Here is a 23,791-nt window from a genome sequence, read left to right on the forward strand (position 1 = left end):
TGACTATTTTCCTTTGTTTCTGCATTTTCTCACTTATCTGATTACATTTATTATTTGCAACTTGGGGAAGGCCAAGGAGACTAAAGTTTTTCTACAAACAAGAGGCAGGCAGAGGACATGGTGGGGTAGGGGTGACTGTCCTGGCAAGGTCCCATAGGGTCTTGCTTGGTTACATCTTTAATCTGTGTCTCCTGGGATGCACTCCTAACAAACCCCAAATAAACACCTCTCTAATCAGGTGTCCATTTCTGAAATTGTGGTTAACACTCTAAAGGGCTATGGGGACTCAAAGGAACTTAAGACCTGGGCTTTGTACGCAAGCGTTTGAGATCTTGCTGGGGAGAGAGAGAGCAAGAGTAAATGCTCATTTAGAAGACGGAGAAGTGGTGGGTGTCACTGATCTGACTTGATGGCAGTGGCGTTTCAGGGAGGGAATGAAGGCGTGCAGGAGCCCCTTCTTCAGGAAGATGGGAGTGGAAACAGGCATCTCAGATGGATGGATGGTGGGTTTGGGCCTGGTGGTTAGCCATGAACATGCTCTCAGGACTGGCTCCACCTTCTCCCTTTTCCCCTGCAGCCCTTACATAGGCACCAGAACTCTGTAGTTTGCACTGGGGCTTAGCCACATTTCTTGGACGAGACCTAGTTTCTAAATGATCTTTTCCGTCAGGGTGATTTGAAGTATGCTTGGCCGACTTTATGTACTTTGGACTCATCTGGAAAGCTTGTTAAAATACACATCCCTGGGCCTCACCCTCAGAGACTCTGATTCAGGGTATCTGGGGTGGAGTCAGAATTAGCCTTTTTTGACCTCCCCAGGTGATTCTTCTGGTCCTCAGGCCACACTTTGAGTAGCACTGATTGATACTGCATTTCATCCTTAGAGAACATCAGACAGCTATCTGGTGGTTTTAGTTTGAAACGCTGTCAGTAAGCGGTCTGTGCCAAAACCCACCCTAGCTTGTGACGTTGTTACTGAGTCCAAGCTCGTACTGCTCGCTGAAGGACAGGCCAATAAATCGAGACATGAGGAGCTGAGGCAAGGAAAAGCGACTTTATTCGGAAAGCAGCAGACCCAGAAGATGGTGGACTAGTGTCTCAAATAACCGTTTTACCCGACTTAGAATTCAGGCTTGTTTTATACTAAAAAGGGAAGGGGTGCACTGATTGTTGCAAACTTTTTGGTGCTGGAATCCTTTGTTCTTACAGGTCTGGTCACAATGTTCCTATAAACCTCACAACAGGACAGATATCATTCTCTGTTTATCTCTATATGAATGGCAAAGTGTTATAACTCTAAAGATCAGAGCCTTGAGAATGGGCTATCCTGTATATTTCAGGCTGTAGGCAACATTCTTTTACAAAAGATGCAAAGCCAGCGTGACTAAGCAGAGGCAACAGAGCACTAAGGTTAGCACTAACGGAAGAGATTCCACAGGAGAGCCAGGAGCTATGGAATCTGGGGGACCTGGATCATCTTCTGACTCAAACACTTATGAGCTGGGTGATATTGGACAACTCACTTCTGTAAGCTTCAGGCCACTTCGTTTATAATTAGAACTAAAACTGCTGACCTCATAGGGATGCAGTGAGGATTAAAGGAGGGGACAAGTGAAAGGCACAGAACCTTCATAAGAAACAGATTTGTTAAATGTGTCATAGGTTTCTCAGGCACATATTTTTCAGAAATTCAACTGCAGGAACCCTCCCCTGACTTCCACCACCCCACAGCCTTCTGTGTCTCTCATATACTCATCAAATGGGTCGTCTTGGTTTCCATCACTGACACTGAGGTCCTAGGAGGCTGGATCTCGTCTGTTAGCTCACCTCTCCCCCATCCAGTGTCTTGCACAGTGCTTGGGACATAGTAGATGCTCAATGAACATATATATAAATCAGATGAAATGCATGTAGAAGCTGTATCAGTAATTCTCAACCCAGGTTACACATGAGAGTTACCTGGGATACATCTCAGAAATTCTGATTTAATTAACCAGAGGCAGTGTTTCTCAACCCTGGCTGTACATCAGAATCACCTGGGAAAAATTTTAAATCCACATGCTCAAGTCACATCCCTAACCAACTGAATCTCTTGGGATGGGACCCAAACATCAGTATTTTTGAAAAGATCCCCCCTCAGGTGAATCCATTGTGTAGCAGGGGCTGGCATCACTGGGTTAGATGCAGAGACAATTGATTGACACATGCAGTGGGTTATTAATGTGCTCTTAGATATAGACAAATCTTTTTTTTTTTTTCCAGACAAATCTTAAAGGTTAAAATTAAGAGGGGAATGAGTCACTATTTTGTGTATGTCTACTAACAATTTTTTTATTTTCTGCCATTTCTGATTTTGGTAATTTACCTTAATTTCTGTGTGTACAGTGTCACATTCTTTCGTGTCCACTTCTCTATCTCTTTGGCTATTTGCTATTGTTGTTGGGTGACTGTGTGTGTGTGTGGGGGGAATAATCTCCCCCCCCGCACCCCGCCACCAAATTTATGTTCACCTAGAACCTGTGAATGTTTGAAAATAGGTTGTTTGCAGATACGATGAAATGAAGGTGAGGTCATTCTTGCTTAGGATGGGCCCTGACCCAGTGACTGGTCTCCTTAGGAGATAAGGGGAATTGGGACACACGCACACAAAGGGACGCTCCATGTGAAGACAGAGGCAGAGACTGGAGTGATACATCCACAAGCCAAGGAAGGCCAAGGATTGGCAGCGATCATCGGAATCTCAGTGAAAGGCCCGGAACAGACTCTCCCTCAGGCTCTCTGGGAGGAACCAACTCTGCTGACGTGTTGATTTCAGACTTCTGGCCCCCATAAAAGTTCGAGAACACATTGCTTTAAGCCACTCAGTTTGTGTGATGTGTTACAGCCGCTCTAAGAAAATAATACAGAGACTTCATTGACATCTGTAGTTTAGATCTATTTTTCAATAAGAGGATTAGAGTCATAATTCTGAAATCATTCTTTTATTGTTCACACACAGATCTGCTATTTTCTGGACTTTGTCTAACTAGGAGTCAGAGTTCCCATTGGATGAAATGTGCCCAAATTCCTGTCTTGCTCCAAAGGCTAAACTGGGAATTCATGAATGTTTTACATATTTAAATTTTCATAGAAGGCTCAGATGATTAAAGCAAAACTTCTAAAAAATAGGCGTGTGCGCTTTCCACTCTTAGGCTGGCCAGTGCATACTCCGTGTGACCTCACTGAACTCTGTAAGCTCCTGAACAGAAGGTTTCTTTCCCAATATTTGGAGATGCTGCAGGTCATGAACTCATGCAGTTGGAGCTGTTTAAAAACTTTGTTCAATTTGTCTGGGTGTCTCAATGTCTACGAGAACCAATATTGGCATTTTCCATACTGGAGGCTTGGTGTCTACGAGAACCAATATTAGCATTTTCCATACTGTAACAAAAATAAATACACCAAAAACACCATGTTACTTCTAAGATGAAGCATTTACATCATAGATTACAAAGACAATGTAATGGTCGTAAAAAGTATATAACAATTTGTTAAATCTATAAAGAAAGTGGAAAAGTATATTTACATTTTCTTCCCTTTAAAAAACCAAAGATCCAAACAAACATTTTATATAGTAATAAATTTAACATAGACAATTGTCATTCATTCAACAAGGATTTCTTTGGTATTCTCCATGTGCCAGCTCTCATTTTAAGAGGCATCAGCATTTATTTTTATCCGGGCATATTTGTTGTTGTTATGTAATTTAATGTTATTATTTTAGTTTTAAAAGTTTGTCATCTAATAATAAAGCCCTCCCCAGTCCCACCTTAGAAATATGGCTTAAAAAAGAAAAGGCTTACTTTTTTCATGGGTATAGTTTCAACACTATAAAACACAAAAAAGGGAGATAAAATGATTTTTCAATTACAATTACAGCTCAACAGCTGCATCCCCCACCTTTTTACTCTTATACAGATGCTGAAAAAGCAAATTCAGGAGAAACACATATTAAGAAGGAGGTAAATGAAGTCAAAATGAACACATTTTGAATACAAGTTCACCAGGCACAGAGTGAAGGGTGGATCACGGAACCAAAATGAAAACTAGTAAAAACAGTTATGAAGTAAAGTGCCAAGTCCCTGAGACAGAGGAAATGCAAACAAGAAATAAGAAGGCTGGTTAAGGAAGCTGAGACGATTAAGCAAGGGGAAAAAAAGTTAAAATAAGCATAAGAAAACCAGTACAAAAATTTCTTCTGAATAGGGATGACCTATTACACTAATATGTATAAAATGGGTAACTAATAAGAACCTGCTGTATAAAAAAATAAATTTAAAAAAATGTCATATAGTTGTAATCATAAAAAAAAATTGGGAGATTGGGATTGACATATATACACTAATATGTTTAAAATGGATAACTAATAAGAACCTGCTGTATAAAAAAATAAATTAAAAAAAAGAATGTCATATAGTTGTAATCATAAAAAAAAAAAATCAAGTTTAATTGCATCAGAGCCGTTCTTTAGCAAGTGCTTGGAAGGTAGCGCCACTTAGAAAATGATTCCCCAGCCTCTTGTCTACTTACCCATCCTCATATACATCTTCAGAATCCATTCGGCGGTAGTACTTAGCCAGCTTTACAGCAAAAATGATAGCCGGAAGTAAAAATGCGGTAGCTTTTCCTATACCAAACCAAAACAAATTCTGCGGGGAAAAAGGAAAATCATGAGGATTAGATGCTTGAAGATGGGAAATGGAAAACAACACTGGCTTGGGGAAAATAACTTTATTTTGCAGTTTTTTTAATGGATTCTAATTTTGTGAACTTAAGATGAGCCGGCCACTGTGTGAAGTGCTACCTATTATTATAATTCATTCCATCTTTCTGAAAACCCTGAACAGATCCTATTGTCATATTTATTTTATAAATGAGGAACAGAGGCAGCAAGTGCTGAAGCAAGGTTTAGCATCTAGGACACCCCCAAACAACAGCCAACCATCCCACTAAATGGCCCCCGGCTTTGAGGCCAGCCATAAGAGCATGGACAGTCTGCAGGCCTGAGCTCATATCCTTCTCTGAGTTGTTTTGATGTGAGGGTGGTTCATTAAACTTCCTGGCTTTGCTCTGCCTCTGAACAGTGGGATTGGCAGCATCCTCATCCCATAACACTATTGTGTGAAGAAAACAGATGCGATGCTTGGTACATAACGATGCCCCCAACAAACGTTCCATGATGAATTTAACCAATCTTTAAGGATGGTCATGGGCTGAATTCAATCCTGTTCTGCCTAAAAAGCAATGTTAAAGTATTTTTTAAAAGACAGCTGCCTATATTCGTAAGACAGAAACCTGGCTTTACGTCTTTTCTCTAAAAGTCTCAAGTCGGAACTCGTAATGCTGAGCCCTCGTTCCCACAAGGCAACTTCAGCTGGAGCTGAGTGATGGTTCCTCCTTCAAGAGGGGTATCTGTCCTCAGTCTGTTGCAGGCCATACCACTAGCTCTTACAGGGGTGATACCCAACATTATTTAACCTGACCCACCAATCAGAACAGAGATGGCTGTGCACAACCAGTATGGCTCTGTGGGTACCAGACACTAGCCAACGTCTGGTCTTGGCCTGTTTTGTAAATCTAAAACCCTCCAGATCCTTGTAGAGGCTCAAGTCTGCGGCCCCTGCCTTAGGATAACCCTGTAACACTAGAGCAGCCCTCCCCAGCCCACTGGGAGGTAAAAGGCAGCTCGGACATAAAAACAACCGCCCAGACCCTCACGTCTCAGCCACTGTGCCTCTGCTTTGTTCCTGGTTGAGTTTAGCGTTGGACAGAGTGGCATCACTTGACCCAGAATTTTCCGTAAATTTGTTCTCCTTTCCCACATATTCTTTTACTGATAGATTTCTACACTTTCAACCTTGTTTTGAGAGGCTTAGAGCTTTATGAGAACCATTCCTTTTACTGGAAGCTGCCTCAATCCTTCTGGGTACAATCAAGATATAAAAGAAACATGTTTGCCAGCCAGGAGTCTCTTTTCCTGGCTGAGCCAAAGGCAAGAACTCTTCCTTACTCTTTAAACCACCTGCTACAAAGCGCTAGCCTACAGTCTTCCTGAGCATCCTCCAGGCCTCCCCTCCAGTGGTCCCCGATTGTATTGGAGAGGCACCTGCTAGTTGGGTGATCTGACTGGCTGCGGGCAGGCAGTGGAGACTGGGCGCAAGGAGAGCAGTTCAGAATGAACCAGCCTAACTAACCTAGGGCTCCCCTAATTAGGGCTTTAATCAAAGCCCTCAGCAGGGGCTCCAAGCAGCAGACAAAAGGGTACAAAGTCAGGAGAGGAGGGAAGCAGCGAGGAGACCAAGGCGGGGGATCTGCATGGCTGGGAAAGTGTGAGGATCATTTCCATCCAGGTACAAAAGTCCCTCCCAGAGAGACAAGTGATAACGGAACAGAGAGATGGATGGATAGAGCAATCTGAATGTACTGTGACAGGCAGCTATCTGATTACCCTTACGGCCTGTGCCAGACAACACTCCAGATGACAGGGTCACAGCAGTGAACACATAGCTTGTGCTCACGGAGTTCAGAGTCTAGTGTGTGTTGCGGGGGACAGGTCTTACCAAAGAGCCACACCAATGTACAATACAAACAGCAAAAACATCTCTACAGGAAAATCAGAAAGTTCCATGGGAGTGTACAAAAGGGAGCCAAATGTAGTTGGGCAGATCAGAAAAACCTTCCCAGAAAAAAAATATATGTTTGAGCTAGGACCTGAAAACAGAACAACAGCTAATAACAGTGCACATTTATGGAGTGTGTTAATGTACCAGGAAAGGTGTTAAGGGCTTTCCATGTAGTCTCTCTTTGAACCATCAAAACAGCCCTATTAAGGTGAAAAAGCTCAGAAAAGATAAATAATTTTTCCACGTCACGGAGTTCAGAAAATGTAGAAGTGGAATTTGAATTCAGAGTCTGTGTTCTCAACCATTATATTATAAGACCTAGAGGAGTCAGCTAGGTGGGATATGGATGTAGAGGGGAAGAATGAGAGAGAAACAGAGGGAGAAGGAGCTTGTGTCTAATTTCTAGGCAGCAGAATTGGCATATGCAAAGGCCCTGGGGTGGGGAAATCTAGATTTTTTTTTAACATCTTTATTGGAATATATAAAGAAATGAAAGAAAACACTGAAGCACAGTGAGAAAAGTGATCAAATAGTACAAAATGTGCCAATGGGCAGGTACCCAATCATGCAGGGCCTAGAGCATAACATTAAGGATCCTGATCCTTCCCGTGATATTAACAGTGAGCCACTGAGGTGCTTTAAGTGAAGGGAATGAGAGGATTGACTCATGGAGAGTCAGTGTATATCGAGGAGTGAACAGAGCTGAGGAATAAACTTGGTTAACTGGAACTTACCAGCCCAATGGTAACATCTTAAAGGGCTGTTAACTCAAAAATTAAACTAAGTTTGCTATAGCTTTAGGGTTACATATATAGCTGCACTAAGAGTCCTTTGGAATATTGGCAATCTGCACACCAGTGATGCTCCTTTCTAATTATTTCAGACAAACAGTTTTCTTCATGAGGGTCTCTTGACTTCTGTAAATAACGTTCAAGTATGGAATGAAGATATGCAGCAAGGACTTTGACTTTTCTAGCTTATCAGTGTCAGAACACATTCATCTACATTTTAGATCTTAGGTCTTGGATTCTACAACTGTAACAGACCCAAGCAGAAACCTATTTTATATTATAGTGTGAACTACCATCTGAAAAAAACAATCAAAGATAATGAGTTTACTGTTTTCTTCTTTTGAAAGATGAAATTCTTACCAGGGGGTCAATAATGTAGCTGCACAGAAAGACATCAATAGCCGAATCTAGAGCGGTGGCCACTGGTTTGCAGGCTGCCATTTTCTCAGTGATCTATGGGGGTAAGAAAAACAGGCAAACTTAGATGGAGCCACACCCACAAAATTCCACAAGAATAAAATTAAACACCCTATTCACTTCTGGCCTGTTCACAAAAAGAATCCTTAGGCACGCTGGATATGGAGCTGATGGCTGATTTCTAGGGATGAGTTCTATGACATAAAAAAGTATGTACTTGAAAGGAAGACCCCGATTCTCTCTGAGCCTTGGTTTTTAGTTCCCTCATTTGTTATTTGGAAAAGTATCTTGCTGGACTCTGCAGAGACTTAGAGTATATGTGGTCAGCACAGTGCCTCAGTCTGAGTTTCTTACCCGCTCCCTTTGTAGTCTGACAAAGGATGTGGGAAGAAAGTGGAAAGTTAGGTAATGAATAAGTCTACATTTTAGAACAGGGGTTGGCAGACTTTTTCTATAAAGGGCCAGAGAGTAAATATTTTAGACTTTGCAGGCTCGGCTGAGATGTATCTGTCCCAACTTCTCCACTCTGCCATGGTGGGGCGAAAACAGCCACAGACAATATATGAACAAATGGGTGGGGCTGTGTGCCAATAAAACTTTATTTACAAAAATGGCAGGACCTGCTGACCTCGTTTTAGAAGACAGAAAGCAAAGTACTCATTACTGAGGTAAGACTAAACAAGTTTAATGAATCACAGACAGATGCTCCAATCCCATTAGCTTAAGAAAACTATATTCATTCATTCAAAAAACTCTGGAGTAAGTACAATAAGCTAGATGCTAGTTCCTGGGGTGGGGAGTGTGTCTTATTTCTTTTCCTTAATTGGTTGGCTCACCTCCCCCTTTTCTTCCACCTCTACCTTACAAGGCAGCCCATATTAATAACATTATGTTTCTCCAAGTTCAAACAACCGTATACACTCTCTTTATAGGCTTTTTCACTGTTAGTTTTATAAAAAGTGGGGAAAGGGTACATATGGATCAATGGAACAGGATAGAAAGCCCAGAAATAAACCCACACACTAATGGTCAATTAATCTATGACAAAGGGGACAAGAATATACAATGGAGAAAAGACATTCTCTTCAATTAGTGGTGCTGGGAAAACTGGACAGCTACATGTAAAAGAATGAAATTAGAACATTCTCTAAGACCATATACAAAAAAAAACTCGAAAGGGATTAAAGACCTGAATGTAAGACTGGATACTATAAAACTCCTAGAGGAAACCATAGGCAGAACACTCTTTGACATAAATTGCAGCAATAGTTTTTGGATCCCTCTCCTTAGAGCAATGGAAACAAAAGCAATAATAAACCAATGAGACCTAATTAAACTTAAAAGTTTTTGCACAGCAAAGGAAACCATAAATAAAACAAAAAGACAACCTATGGAATGGGAGAAAATATTTGCAAATGATGTGACCAACAAGAGCTTAATTTCCAAAATATACAAACAACTTATACAGCTCAATAACAAAAACAAACAAACAACCCAATCCAAAAAGACAGAAGACCTAAATAGACATTTCTCCAAAGAAGACATACAGATGGCCAACAGGCACATGAAAAGATGCTCAACATCGCTCATTATTAGAGAAATGCAAATCAAAACTATAATGTGGTATTACTTCACACCAGTCAGAATGATCATCATCAGAAAGTCTACATATAGGGCTTCCCTGGTGGCGCAGCGGTTGAGAGTCCGCCTGCCGATGCAGGGTCGTGGGTTCGTGCCCCGGTCCGGGAAGATCCCACATGCCGCGGAGCGGCTGGGCGCGTGAGCCATGGCCGCTGAGCCTGTGCGTCCGGAGCCTGTGCTCCGCAACGGGAGAGGCCACGACAGTGAGAGGCCCGCGTACCGCAAAAAAAAAAACAAAAAAAAGTCTACATATAATAAGTGCTGGAGAGGGTGTGGAGAAAAGATACTGTAATTCTCCATCGGTTGCGTGCGCCACTGGAAACTTCACTCTGCTCCTCCACTTCTCTCTACTGATTTATTCATGGAGACTTAACTTTATGGACCGAATTTTGTCCCCCAAAGGTTCCCATGTCAAAGTCCTAACCTCCCATACCTCAGAATGTGACTGTATATGGAGACAGGGTGTTCAAAGAGGGAATTCAGGTAAAATTAGGTCACTAAGATGACTCTAATCCAATAGGACTGGTGTCTTTATAAAAGAAATCTGGACACAGACACAGAAGGAAGACCACGTGGGGACACAAGGGGAAGACGGCCACCGACAAGTCAAAGAAACAGGCCTCAGAAGAAACCAACCTGCCGACACTTTGATCTTGGACTTCCAGCCTCCAGAACTGTCAGAAAATAAGTTCCCGTTGTTTAAGCCCCCTAGTCGACCAATACACCAATGACATAGCAGGTTCAGTGCTGCCCAGGGCGTGTACAAACCACAGCTGCAAATGGACTCTAACGTAAGGAGCTCACGGTTTGCCAGGGGAGACACAGTCGAGGAGACCAGAATCCCTACAGCAATGAGCAAAGGGAGCCGGGGGAGAATGCAAGGGGCATGCTGTCCACGGTGGGCAGGCCCGGGAAGCTGCCCAGCATGGACACACTTGTGCTGAGTCTTATGGTGCCTCCACTTGTGGCTCCTACATTCAAGGTCCTTTTACTTACCTTCTGTCTAATTTCTGTGAATTTAATTTGATTGCCTCCTGATTTTATCCTAGAAAATGACTCTCCCAAGACACAGCCCCCTTATGTTCATCAACGATAAACCACTTACAGAGATTTTGACCCACTGCAGATAATGTTCAAAGTAGCTCATTATCGTATTCCCATACTTCTTACTTTCCTGGAAAGACATCAAAGAGTAATAAAGCCATTAAAATGACTCTACCATCCTCTGTGATCATGCAGTTATGGTCACACACCCACTTATTGGCATAACCACTTACTTCAGCAATAATCGTGGAGATTCGGTTTGTGATGAAGTCCTGAGCAGAATCCAAAAAGAGAATGATATTGGCCACTTTCACCTGGAAAACACAGCAACGGTCGACACGGTATCAAGTGATAAAAGAATTTCATCAGACAGTTTGTATATTGATGCGAGTGCTGTTAACTCAGCCCCACACCCCCGTGACTTGTTAGTTAAGACCCTACTAGCTGTTCCTGATTAGTGACACCTTCCCTGGCTTGGCTTCCCAGGAGATGGGTATACGTCCCCACCCCATGATGGTGAGCTTGGCTCTGTGACTTGCTTTGGCCAATGGCACACAGATAGGGTGGCACTGTACTGGTTTTCTAGTGAGAGTGAAAGTTTGTGTGTGGAAGCTGTTTGTCAAGCAGAATTATCTCTGTAAAAGTGACCGATGTACCACCTACACTTGCATCCTACACATCCAAAAACAGCTTTCTCCTGTGTACATAACATGCCAGGATGCGGTCTTCATTTACAGAAGTCCTTGTAGAAAGGAGAGGGTGGGAAAACCCAATTTGGTGTTTAAAATGGGTGGATAACTGAGACTTGACTTTACTTAAAGCACCTGCAAAACCCAACATCTCTGAAAGTCTGTGTTTGCTTTTGTAACAAGACCCCAAGACAGAGAAAGAAAACAAATCCTTACCCCCAATCCACCGCTTTTCTGTTGAAGCTCCTTCAATTTTTGGTGCACAGCACTCTGGTGAATAAACACAGATCATATTTCCTGACCTGTAACGTGAAGCTGCAAGATCACATGCTTTGTATCCCCCCCAACCCATAAGTCAGCCATCAAATCCGACTTTACTCTGTAATAGTTTCATTCGAGAAAAAACAACAGACACGAGGAACAATAGGCACCTCACATATTTGGGTATAAGAGAACCTGAAGGAGAAAATTGGGATACATATTCTAGAGCTTCAAAGGGCAGCACACCATGTGTAAGGTAGCCACAAAACTCTTTTGAATCAGGTTTGCTCGAAGTGGCAGGCATTGTTTACAGTAAAACCTGTTCAACAAGAGTGGCTTAATTTGCATGGTTTAGATGAGGAATTGGCAAACTTGATCGGTTAAGGACCAGATAGTAAATACTGCAGACTTTGTGGACCATACCCTGTCCTAATCTCTCAACTTTGCCCTTGTAGCCAAAAGCAGCCACAGATTATCTGTAAACTAGGTGGGCCTGGCTGTGTTCCAGTCAAACTTTATTTGTAAAAACAGGCAGCAGAGGAATTCCCTGGTGGTCCAGTGGTGAGGACTCTGAGCTTCCACTACTGGGGACCCAGGTTCGATCCCTGATCAGGGAACTAAGATCCCACATGCCGCACGGCGTGGCCAAAATAAATAAATAAACAAATAGGTAAGTAAATGAATAAATACAGGCAGCAGGCCGGAGGGGGCCCACGGGCTGCAGTTTTCAGGGCCACAGTTTGCTAACCCCTGGTTTAGATTGTAGGTCACATCCCCAGAACAACTTGCCTAATTGTAGGTTGCCCCAACTCTGAAAAGGCCAAGGAGTCCTGTGTCTACTTGAAGGAAAGCATTTAAGGAACATGTCAACATCAGCTTAAAATGTTAACATATTTGTGCTAGGCATAAAGTATAGCAGAGAGAGAACTGTGGTGAGTGCAGCACACAAATTAAGAAAACTGTACAGGAGGACTTTGTGAATACTCCACTGAATTAGAAAGGCAGGAGGAAAAATGAAGAGAGAGATGGTAAACACTAGTTCTAGAAGATTCTGAAGGTGGAGTCAAACGGACAAATAATCTTCAAACCTGAGCAGGCTGACTCTGTAACCTGGTTCCCACGCAGTCTTCCCCTTGACGACTGCAAACATGACCCTCCCACATGCAAGCGTAGTAATAATGGCTCCTTTTTGCAGAGTCCCTCTGGGAGGTCAGATCCTTCATGTCCAAGAGCCAGCCAACAGTGAGGCAAGGACCCTTCCCACCATTTTTAGATGAGAAAACTGAAAGCCACAAGACTTCGGAGAGGCAGAAGCAAGATTTGAAATCAGGTCGACCTGACTCCAGAGCCCATGTTCTTTCTATGTTACAAACTGCCTTTCTGGCATTTAGGAAAGAAGCCAGAAGGCGGAGAGGAAAGAAGAGACAGGAAGAGTGAGAAAGCTGGACGGAAGAGAGGGACAAAGAACATCAGAACAGGGAGTAGAGCTAAACGAACGTGGAAAGAAAGGACATCGCCTGGCCTCACATATTTCATGGCAGCGTGTGAAGACAGAGAGTTTGATAATAATAAACTAAGTAAGAGTGAGTCCAGCACTTCAGCTGCTGCATGGCTTAGGGGAGCCTGTTTAAGGCCATGGAAACGAGAGAAAAACAGGGGGCAACCACAGATTTAAAATAACTGTTCACACTCAAATGGAAAAAAGGCAACAAAGAGGCAGAAAATCTGTGGTGAAAACTGAAAAACGTGTCCTCTTCAAAGCCCAGCTACTATCATTTATTTTAAAAATAGCTCAATTTCTTAGCCTGAGGTCAACCAAATTTGACCTACGTGTGACATATCAATATATCATTAGGCTAGGTGAAACAGAGTTTGCCCAGGGCACAGCGAAATATCAAAGGTTGTTGATGGTTACCATTAATTTTTGCAAAGGAATGATTTCGTCACGATGAATATTTCTTAAGATTCCTGCATTATTTTTCAGGGTCTGTTTCAAATTTCCTGGGGGCTACAAAGAGAATAAAGTAAATAAATATTAGTACCTGTTTCCAGACTCTGGAGCACTCTCTCTAATCAGGACAGAAGTATGCAGCCCTTCTTATATGATGATGAACTTGGAGGGACGGTGCCAAGACACCCTCCTTCAAACCATGGAACCATGAACTCTCAGCAATAACCCATCCGCATCGGTTCTTTCTGAGTGCCTGAGGCTGCCTTCTCTCTCTCTCTCTCTCACTTCACCATAATAAAGCCACTGTAAAGCCGCTTTACGGTAGCTATAGCTCCATTTTACAGATGAGAAAACCAAGCCTCAATCAACTGAGAAATTTTATTTAACCCACACTTAAATCGTTTTTAGTACAGTAACATCTAACAAGCATTACTACTGCCTCCATTTAACAGATGAGGAAACTGAGGCACATAGGGGTGAAATATTGTGCCTAAGTTCCCACAGTTAGGAAGAGGCTGACTCAGGATTTAAATCCTGGTCTTCCCCCAGAGTCCTGGTCTGCTGCTTTGTGAAAGGGGCCGGTTACAGCCATTAGTCACCAGCAAAGAAGCTGGTAATGGGGAAGCTTATGGGGCTTGGATGGTGTCTTTGCCCTCCCTTACCCGCTCATTATTGGCGATGCAAAGCACCAAACAGGATCTCCCTCCCATGTCCTCAGTTACCATTCCCTACATTGCAAGAAAATGTGTGCACAGGTGTTTGGCAGTGGAGGGGTGGATGGAGTGAAAGCAGGTCCGGTGCTAAAGCAGTGAGGGCAGCAGTACCACGAGCAGAGGCTGGGAAGGGCCTGCACCCTGAAGCTGCCCTGGGAACCTTCACACGCTCACGGACTGTGGCGCCATGTGGCAATGGCTGCTGATGGGAACTTTTAACATGCACAGAGCGGCGTGTTTAAACAAGGGTTACTTGTGGTACAAGGAACCTCTTCAATAGCTTCTCTAAGAACGGTACTGACATTTCACATCTACAACAATGACAGCCTTGAACCAGACCGTTTGAACTCACCAAATGGTTGGCTTTTACTTCTAGATCATTTGCAAATGATAAAAGATTCACTTTTGTGGGATTTTTCCCAGTCTACAAAAGAGGTGTAAAAAGCTGTGTTATGGATATGGGATTTTTGAACCTTAACAGCATTTTAATAAGCAACAGAGTGAACATGAGTCCATAACTAACCATAAAGTAAGGCTAGACACTCTAAGGCTAGACACATCTGCATTCTTGTTTATACACACAGTATTATTTATATTCAACCATAAAGAGAAATAAAATACTGATACATGCTGTAATGTAAATGAATCTCAAAAAACTTGGGCTACATGAAACGGACCAGTTAAGGTTATCAGACACAAAGGGTCACATACTGTATGATTCCATTCATATGAAATATCCAAAATAGGTAAATTCATAGAAACTGAACACAGAGTGATGGTTGCCAGGGGCTGGGAGTGGGAAACGGGGAGCAATTGCTTAATGGGATTGTGGCTTTCTTTTGGGGTGATGAAGGTGCTTTGGAACTAGATGGAGATGATAGTTATGTAACATTGTGATTCTACTAAAATCTAGTGAATTGCTCACTTGGTAAAAGAATTAATTTCATGTTGAGTGAATCTCATCTCAATAAAAAAACAAAAATAAAAACAAGAAATTAACAAACAAAAAAATATTATACACACACACACACACACACACACACACACACACACATATGGTGCCCTAACTTTTCCCCAAAAGATCAAGTGTGAACATATGGGTCATACCGCAGCCATGAAGGCACCATAGTCTATTTTGTCTATTCCTGAAGAACTGAAATCCATAAGGTTTCTTCTTCCTGCCTCATCCAGCAGAACTATATTGTCAATTCTTATATTCATATTTTCAAAATTATTATTTATGTTTCCGGTATGCTGCATAATAAAAAGGAAAAATAGAAATAAATCCACTCTTCTCCAAAAACATCACCTACTTAATGCTTTAAAAGAGCAATAAAATTACACAGGGCAAAACAAAAACACATGCACCTGACTGGCGTTTCTTCCCGGTTCTCTTCTCTCCCCTCCCACTCCTTCCCTGCCTCCCTGCCCTATGCCAAGCACTATGTGAGGAGGTGGAATGCAAAACAAACTCATATTGCATCTCTACCCTCAAAGATCTCAAAGGGAAGAGGCAGTGTTGTGGTAAAGGCACGTGAAATGCATTGGGACACCAGGGGCAGAGCCTTTCAAGGCAGGAGGCTGGGGAGGGCAACAGAGAGGAGGTGACTTCTGAGCAAGTCTTGACAAACAGAGATGCTGAAAGGGGCTGGGCAGGCTGCTTTGCAGGGGAAGGAGGCAGCATGCACTGGACTTGGGTAATAGAGAGACTTGAGATCAACGGGAACGTGGTTCATGACTTGGGGCCTCTCTCACCCTACTCATCATGGTGCACCAAGAAAATGGCACATGGCATAATGAGTAAATGAGTAGAGGGCATCGATTAGGGCTTGCTTGCAAAATTATTTATAAATACATGCAAGCTATATTTAGGGAAGAGAATCCGAAATTTGTATACAGCTTTCAAATAAACCTCTTCACATCTGAAAATCATCAGGCTGTTGTGGCCTCATGGCAACCCTGGAAGCCTTCTGTGATGCCTCAGTGGGTAAGCCATGGGGTTTGGGGAACAATTTCTCCCCTTGATTTTCCTCAGTAATTGCTTCTATATCGGAAGCCCAGAAGAAATAAGGTTCCTTAGATTCTCTCCTGCACAGCTGAGAAGGCCAGAAGGCCTCCAGGTATGAGGGAGTGGGCACAGCCTAGGCTAAGGGTGCCCTAGGCCTGGACTGCTGAAGCCCCCTTGCCCCTTCCTCCAGCCAGTGTGCTCTACGGGGATCTCTCCTTGGAGTCTGAACACTCAAGACTTGGGTGCCGGTCTGGGCAAAGGAGCAGGAGAGGTCATTCATTCCCTCTGTCCCTTCCACCCTTGTTGCCACTCTGTCTCTTGTTAAAGGCCTATCTGGGAGCCCTGGGGCCACAGCCATCATTCATAAGGAGTGAGGACTCTGTGGGCCACGGTTCTTGTCCCCACTCAGGGATGTGACAGAAAAGGATGGCTGGTCTGGGAGTCAGTATCCCTGGGAAACAAGTGCCTCCAGGAACAGGGATACTCAAAGGATAAACTCTTTCCCTGTGAAGTGTCTGCTGGGAGGCCCCTGGAGAGGATCTTCCATCGTCTGCTAGAGAAACTCATGCCTCAAGAAAGTCAGCTGCTCAGGGGTGATGCAAATGTTTTGGAATTAGGTAGAGGTGAGAGTTGCATAGCCTTGCAAATGTACTAAAGTCACTTTAAAATGGTTAATTTTTAACTTATGTGACTTTCATTAAAAAAAAAAAAAGACAACTGAACTTAGTAAAGAAATGTCAATTTTCTGATTGGTTCTAATTACTCACCTCTTTAATGCTGAGATGTTCACTGATATTGTAGGTGTTCTCTAGCTTAAGTGTGGCATAAATGCCTTTATTTTCTTTGCAATCACTGAGGGAATAAACAGAGAAATCAGGATCCAGAAAGGCAGTTGTGGCTACCTCTGTCCACTGCTAAGGATGGAGAGAAAGGCGAACTGTTCATCTTTGTTTAACCTGTGACCACAGACGTGGCATCTGGGTGTCGACACAGAAGGCCATCACCAGTGGCTGCATGAACCCCCGGGTGCCCGCCATTCCTCACTTCGTTCCCTGTTTTACTAAATGTCCCATGTTTGCAACAGATACACTAGGACTGGTAAATACTACATCCTTCTATCTGTGTCCTTTGTGTTCCTTCCAGTGCTGTGAGTAATAACAAGTTTACAAATTGAGAAGAAATAAACTCTAATCTAAAAAAACAACAGATGTCAGAAAGAGGTAAGTTACAAAGCACTATCATTAAAAGATTTCATAAAAGATTAAGACTCTATCAAGTCCCTGCCAGACCATCTCCCTCCATATTTTCAGGGTTGAGCTTCACCTACTAAACCTAAGGCTGGACTAAGGGTAGGATGGAGATAGGGAGGGAGCAACAAACATCCAAACAGTTGGTCCACTTTGGCTATAAACCTAACTTGGCCTCACTTCTCCGTGCTTCTTTAAAATGTGACAAACACTTCCTTGGCTGAGCTAAGCAGGGTGGCCTCATCTGATGCATATCCTTGCCACCCAGATGGCCACTTCCTGGGGCACCTCTTCCTGCCCTCCAGTCCCGAGGGATGCCTGGGAGAAGCAAATTTCCCACATCCCCAAGAGGTGTGATACTCCTCTCCCAAGTAGGTTGGCATTGGAACAGAGAGTCTGATACACTAACTAACAGAGGTAAGACCAGAGAGTTCCATGGGAGCCAGAATCACAAAGAGCTGGCAGACCAGGCCAAGGAGCTCGGCCTCCTCTGAGCCTAGGGATGGATTAACTGTGCACAGAAACTCCAATGAATTGAAAATGTCTACCGAGAACATGCTGTTGAGAAGGCTCCTGTGACCCTCTGGGCAAAGCAGAAGACCACAGTTGATGACACCATTGCCTGCCATGGAGGTGAGGTGTGAGTAAGATTGACACCTGTGCTGCTTATTTGCTGTCTCATTCGCTAGAGGTAATGGGGAGCTGGTGATACTCAGATTACTATTATCATCATCCCTATTGAAGCAACAGGAAGTGGAACTGCCCAAGATCGCAAAGGCCCCAGTGGTAGAGCCAGGACTGGAGCCCAGGCAGCCTGACTGTACAGCCTGGATCTCCAGCTGCATTGCAATTAGCATGTCTGAGATTTGGACCTGACGAAAGAAATGTTCACATATTGAGGTCTCGGGAAGTCATTCTGGCTTCTACATGATTTAACTCAAATTTTATCCTAACTAAAACAAGCTGTTTGTGGGTTGTCAAACACACACTGTACATCGGCTTTAATTATGAAAGAAAAGGGTGCATTGACCAGAAGTAAAGGATGTCCATGTTAAAAATAAAGATTAAATATCTCCCTCCCTGGGACATCTATGTTGGTACTCCTTCGATGATAAGACTCCCTTCCCAGGTGCCAAGGCCACAGTGATTGACTGTGTATATCCTGATCTGTTTTTTTGGAAACCTTTAATGAATGTATCCCTGACTTGTTTAATGTTCTTTGCTCTGACAAGATGTAAAACTATTCTGAAAGCCATGGTTCTCTGGAACAATTCCTCAGAACTATCTGAGAGGCTGTCTCTGGGGCTATAGTAGTCAGTTTGGCTCAAATAAAACTCTTTTCTATTCCTATTATAGACTGTTTATTGATTTTTTTCTTCTTCTTTTTTTTTTTTTTTTTTTTGCCACACCATGGCTTTCGGGATCTTAGTTTCCTGACCAGGGATTAAACCTGGGCCCTGGCAGTGAAAGCGCCGAGTTGTAACCACTGAACCTCCAGGGAATTCCCATGTTTACCGACTATTTCCATCAACAGCCCCATCCAATGAATTCTTGCTATATGGCATTTACTTGGGGCAGGGTGATTCTTAAACAAGAATGCATTTTAGGGTCACTGTTACCAGTGAATTCTAGTAATTAAGACGGGGCGGCTTGGGACAGTACCACCCTAAGGCCTAGAAGGCTTTCAGGGAAAGGAGTATCTTTTTGGTCTTACTGCTAAGACCAGAGAACAGCTTACTTCTAAAACTGGAAAGTTGACCGTTAAAATTAAAGACACGTTGAAAGCAAAATTCTCATTGTAAAAACACAACATTCTAAGTAGCAAAAAATGCATGATGCAATTACTTATACCTGTAAACTTGTTCAAAAGTGAGATGAATATCTGGTTTGTTAAATACCATGCCAGAGAGATAGTATCTCCAATCCGCATTTAGTAAATACGGCGTGTCCAAAACCTAGAACAAATTAAAAAACTTTTTTTTAAAGACAGTTTTACACTAACATACATGCATATAATAAAATGAATATTCTGTTCAATATACGGTATCTGGGGGATTTTTATATCATGATTTTCCTCATTGATTTTCAACTTAAAACTAGAAAATAATAGTGTGATTGGAATAAAGATATCGGCCACTGGATAGCATCAGTAGGAATTACTGAGACTACTTTTGGGGGGGAACATTTCATTTTAGTAAAATAAACATATTAGAAATGGGAGAAAAATAGATAATTTGATTCAGAATATCTAATAGAAAGCCATGAAGCAGTAGACCCAGATCTTCACTATTTCCCTCTAGACAAAAGGAATTAAATCTGGCACAATCTTTGACTTCACATTATGTATATTTAAGGTGGGCTAATTGGTACATGACTGTACATACACTTACGGAGTGTAAATGGTTTCAAAATATCCTCTATTGTTTTAAGAATTCCTTTTTAACAATTTAACACAGTACAAAAGATGATGCAGTCTGGTTTGATGTGCTATTATTATTTTTTATCAGGAGGCCAAATGGAGATAATTTGACAAACTGATGCTCCCGATTTAATTTTCTTCAGCCAACTGAGTAATTAAAATACCACCACCACAACTGGTTTATTTTAGCAAGCATTCACCTGATTTTATAACAGATTTGAGGTGAAAAAATATATACAATAAAATAGGAAAACAAATATATTTTAAAAATCAGAATCTAGAGAAAAACACTGGAAAGCCAAAGTTAGAAGACAGACATGTAGATCAAAACTTCCTCTTTAACTAATGAAGCTAAACTTGCACCTGGTGTCCTAGAGTCTTAGATGGAGAAAGTGAAGCTTGAATTCAATTCCCAACTACCTGGTCAGATTTCCACCAGGGACAACCCTCAGCTATGAGGTGTGTCATTTATCAGTCTCTTTCACTTCAAACGTACGACCCTCAAACCATCTGTGTGTGCAACTGTCATCTGGGAAGTTATGTGAAATGTCAGAAACCTCTTGAGGTATAGAAGGAACCCAGGAACTTATCCTCTGATGTCCTGCATTTGGGAACTACTGCTGAGGAGAACTGTATTTTCCCCAAGTATTACAATCAACATTGATGAGCAAGCCTTAATTCCTGGTACTGATTTCACTTACATTAAAAAAAAAAAAAAAAAAAAAAAAAAAAGTTGCCCCTTCAACAATATGGGTTTAAACCACAAGGGTCCACTTATAAGCGGATTTTTTTCAGTAGTAAATAAAAAAAAAAAAAAAAAAAGAATACAGTTGACCCTTCAACAATATGGGTTTAAACCACAAGGGTCCACTTATAAGCGGATTTTTTTCAGTAGTAAATACTACAGTACTGCACGGTCCTAGGTTGGTTGAATCCAAGAAAGGAGATATGGAGGAATCATGCATACGGAAGGCTGAATATAAATTGTACGCAGATTTTGAGTGCATGGAGGGTCAGCGCCCCTAACTCCCTGTGGTTCAAGGGTCAACTGTACTGCCATATGTTTTTGCTCTGACAAATAGATGGAATCTCAACCTACTGAATACAAACCACCTGCTCATCTTTTTGCTCTCGAAGAAACCCACAAGGAAGGGGAAAATAAAAGTTGGCTCAAGCTCTTCATAATGGGCACAAAAACCATGTTTACCTGGAATAACATTTTGTTTTGGTAAGGTTCACAGACCAGTTTTTCCACATTTCCACCAACAACAAAAGTCAGAACCACGATGGTCATCAATAGCCAACAAAAGAAGAAACTGAATCCAACCCCGCTGGAAAAAAATAGAAATAAAGTTAATAATTCTACAAGGAATTATTCAATATTACCTACTAGTACTTACTCATTCTACCTATTCATTGTATAAAATGACCTGGCGTCTTCAGCTTTCTGCAGGCTAAACGGGTCGGCCTACCGAGGGGTGCAGACAGGAAGTACCAGGCGCTTGTTTAGGGAACACTTAGGACTGAGTCCCTCGCCTGCTTGCAAGCCCAGCATGGTGGTTCAGACATGGGCTCTGGAGTCATTTGAGTGAACCAAGCCTTTCCAGTGAGGGAGGAGGTTGTAAGGCAGTGTCAAAGAAAAAATGTTGCCTGCCACAGCAGTAAACAAAGGATGTTCCAGCCATCAATCCATCACATTCTATCTGCCCCATCAGTGAGCACTGAGGGAACTCAGGATAAAAACAGGATGCCCACCATCAAGTCATCAGCTGCTGCAGCCCGCTTCCAACGGGGCACCCTGAGAGACTCAAGGTGGGAAAGTGCAGGATGCTGGCCCCAGATAGCTGAGGTGCAGGGCAAAGGAATGATTTCAGTGAGCCCAGACTCTTGCATCTTCCATACATAGAAAAGTGCTAAATTCCTTCACTTGGGATGTCTGGTTTTCTTTAACGAACAGTCACCTTCTGATGTTCCTACCACCTGGTCTTTGTTGCAGAAACTCTTCTGTATCCGGGCTCCTCCCTTACCTCTATGGAGCAGTCCCTCAGAGCGATTTGAGAGGCTGCCTCCTGGGCTTAAGTCCTCAGTTTTGTCTGCCGAATAAAAGATAATTCTCAGCTTTCAGGTTGTGCATTTTTTTCAGTTGACAGTAGGAAATGTACTCTTGGGAGTCTGAAAGGGGCTGACGTAGCTCTGCATCCAGCGAGATGGCAGAGAACGAGCAGTGAACGGCAGCTCGAGAGGCAGGTAGGGGCGAGCTGGGTGGGGCATGGGGGATGCAGGGAGGGAAAGCTATTGAAGGCCTTTAAGCACCGGAGGAACACATCCCCATTTCTCTCTGAAGAAAAGTCCTCTTGGCAGAGCGTGAAGGATGGAGGGACAGGTGCCCATGTGGAGGAGGATGCCACCAAGGAGGCTGCTTCTAGCCCCGGATGGTGGCCTGATGCAGTTGATGGTGGTGGAGGGGAGCCAGCGGGTGAAAGAGGTGTGACCTGGGAGGCAGATGCAGCAGGACATCCTGAAGACGTGCGCTGGAGGTGAAGGAAAGGGAGGGCAAGGGGCACCAGGGCTTGTCAGCAGCAGGGACAGGGAGGGCAGAGAAGATGGGCTTCTGGTCACATTGCCCGGGAGACATCTCGGAGGACATGCTGTGGAGGAGCCCGCCAGGTGTTTGGAGCGCAGATGCCTGGGTTACAGACCTACTTTAGTGAGTCAGTGGCTTAGAAATGATGACAGATCCCTGGGGCTGCGGTTGGAGGGAGAAGCAGCCTAGGACTGGGCCTGGGGGACCTCACCATTTGGAGAACAGGTGGTGGAGAGAGAGACAGCAAACGAGACCAAGATGAAGGGTCAGGGAGGTGGGAAGGAGACCATGAGGGTGTGAGGTCGCTGATGGGGTATGAAGAACTGTTTGCAGAAGGAGTGGCAGCTGTTCCAGTCACTGCTGTGAGGACACGGTCAAGAAGGACTCGAAGAAGTCCACTGTACCGGAGACACAGAAGTCACTGCTGACCTGAAAGTGGCCAGCAACGAAGCCACAGTGGTGTAGGCTGGGCAGGAGGTGGGAAAGCAGGAGACGGGCAGCAGGCACAGATCTTTATTTTGAGACGTCTGTGCAGAGAGCGGAGTTAGATGGAAGAAGGGGTGTTGGTAGGGGTTTTCTGTTTTGGTTTTTAAGGAGGGGAGAGAACAGAACACGTTTAAGTGTTGAGAAGAAAGTCTAGGAGAGGAGAAGAGAATGAAGACGCAGGAGAAAGAAGGGAGGCTTTGTTCCATCCTCGGGATGGTGGGTGGGGATGGGCTGAGAGCACAGCGGGGATGCTGGGGAGCGGGGAAGCCTAGATGGGAGAGACCCTTCTGCCTCTGGCTTCCCATGCGTGTGAGCACAGGTGCCTTCAGAGGTTTGGGGGTGGCAAGTTTATGATGGCTTCTATTTTCTCCGTGAAGAGAAAGGTAAACCCATCAGCTAAGAGAAAAGCAAAATAAGGAGGATGGATGCATCAGAGTGGAAAGACAATCGCAGAATAAAGGAAGGGAGGGAGGGAGGAAAGAAGGAACTTGAAGGGCTGTGGAGGGTCCATGTGAGGTGGGGAATCACAATTCTGTAGGGATCCTAATGTGCTCTGCTGTAGGACTTTTCTCTAGCAGTGCCCAGTGGCCGCGCTGGAGACACAGAGGGAGCAAACTCTTAAATCAGTCTAGATGGAATAGCCAAACGCTATACCATCGCTGGTGCACACCAGGAAGGACCCTAGGAAGTGTGCAGGCTGATGCTCTCAATCACAACAGTGTCCCCAAAGGGCATGACTCCCCTCACTGCAAATGCTCAAGGCATAATTAGAAACATCTGCATGGCTCCTCTGAAATAAATAGCAAGGAATGTTTGCTGGTGGGGCCCTAAGTCCCTTTGGACCTTCTCAGACCAACAGGGCTACTGCATCAGGGAAA

General features: G+C 43.4%; 1 protein-coding gene across 1 annotated transcript in view; it reads right to left on the reverse strand.

Moving 5' to 3' along the window:
• Window positions 1-956: 956 nt before the first annotated feature.
• The window catches only part of PROM1 (prominin 1), a 94,635-nt gene continuing 71,800 nt past the window's right edge, over window positions 957-23,791 (reverse strand). The window contains exons 13-25 of the mRNA XM_007449828.1: window positions 21,051-21,174; window positions 19,276-19,379; window positions 16,945-17,029; window positions 15,277-15,423; window positions 14,522-14,593; window positions 13,421-13,513; window positions 11,461-11,514; window positions 10,789-10,869; window positions 10,617-10,685; window positions 7,814-7,906; window positions 4,570-4,688; window positions 3,843-3,867; window positions 957-1,034 (exon numbers count right to left, since the gene is read on the reverse strand). Coding sequence (XP_007449890.1) covers window positions 957-1,034; window positions 3,843-3,867; window positions 4,570-4,688; window positions 7,814-7,906; window positions 10,617-10,685; window positions 10,789-10,869; window positions 11,461-11,514; window positions 13,421-13,513; window positions 14,522-14,593; window positions 15,277-15,423; window positions 16,945-17,029; window positions 19,276-19,379; window positions 21,051-21,174 — 1,144 coding nt within the window. The remainder of the gene's footprint in view (window positions 1,035-3,842; window positions 3,868-4,569; window positions 4,689-7,813; window positions 7,907-10,616; window positions 10,686-10,788; window positions 10,870-11,460; window positions 11,515-13,420; window positions 13,514-14,521; window positions 14,594-15,276; window positions 15,424-16,944; window positions 17,030-19,275; window positions 19,380-21,050; window positions 21,175-23,791) is intronic.

The sequence above is a fragment of the Lipotes vexillifer genome, unplaced genomic scaffold (genome assembly GCF_000442215.2).
Source record: "Lipotes vexillifer unplaced genomic scaffold, Lipotes_vexillifer_v1.1 scaffold1067, whole genome shotgun sequence".
Classification (NCBI taxonomy): domain Eukaryota; kingdom Metazoa; phylum Chordata; class Mammalia; order Artiodactyla; family Lipotidae; genus Lipotes; species Lipotes vexillifer.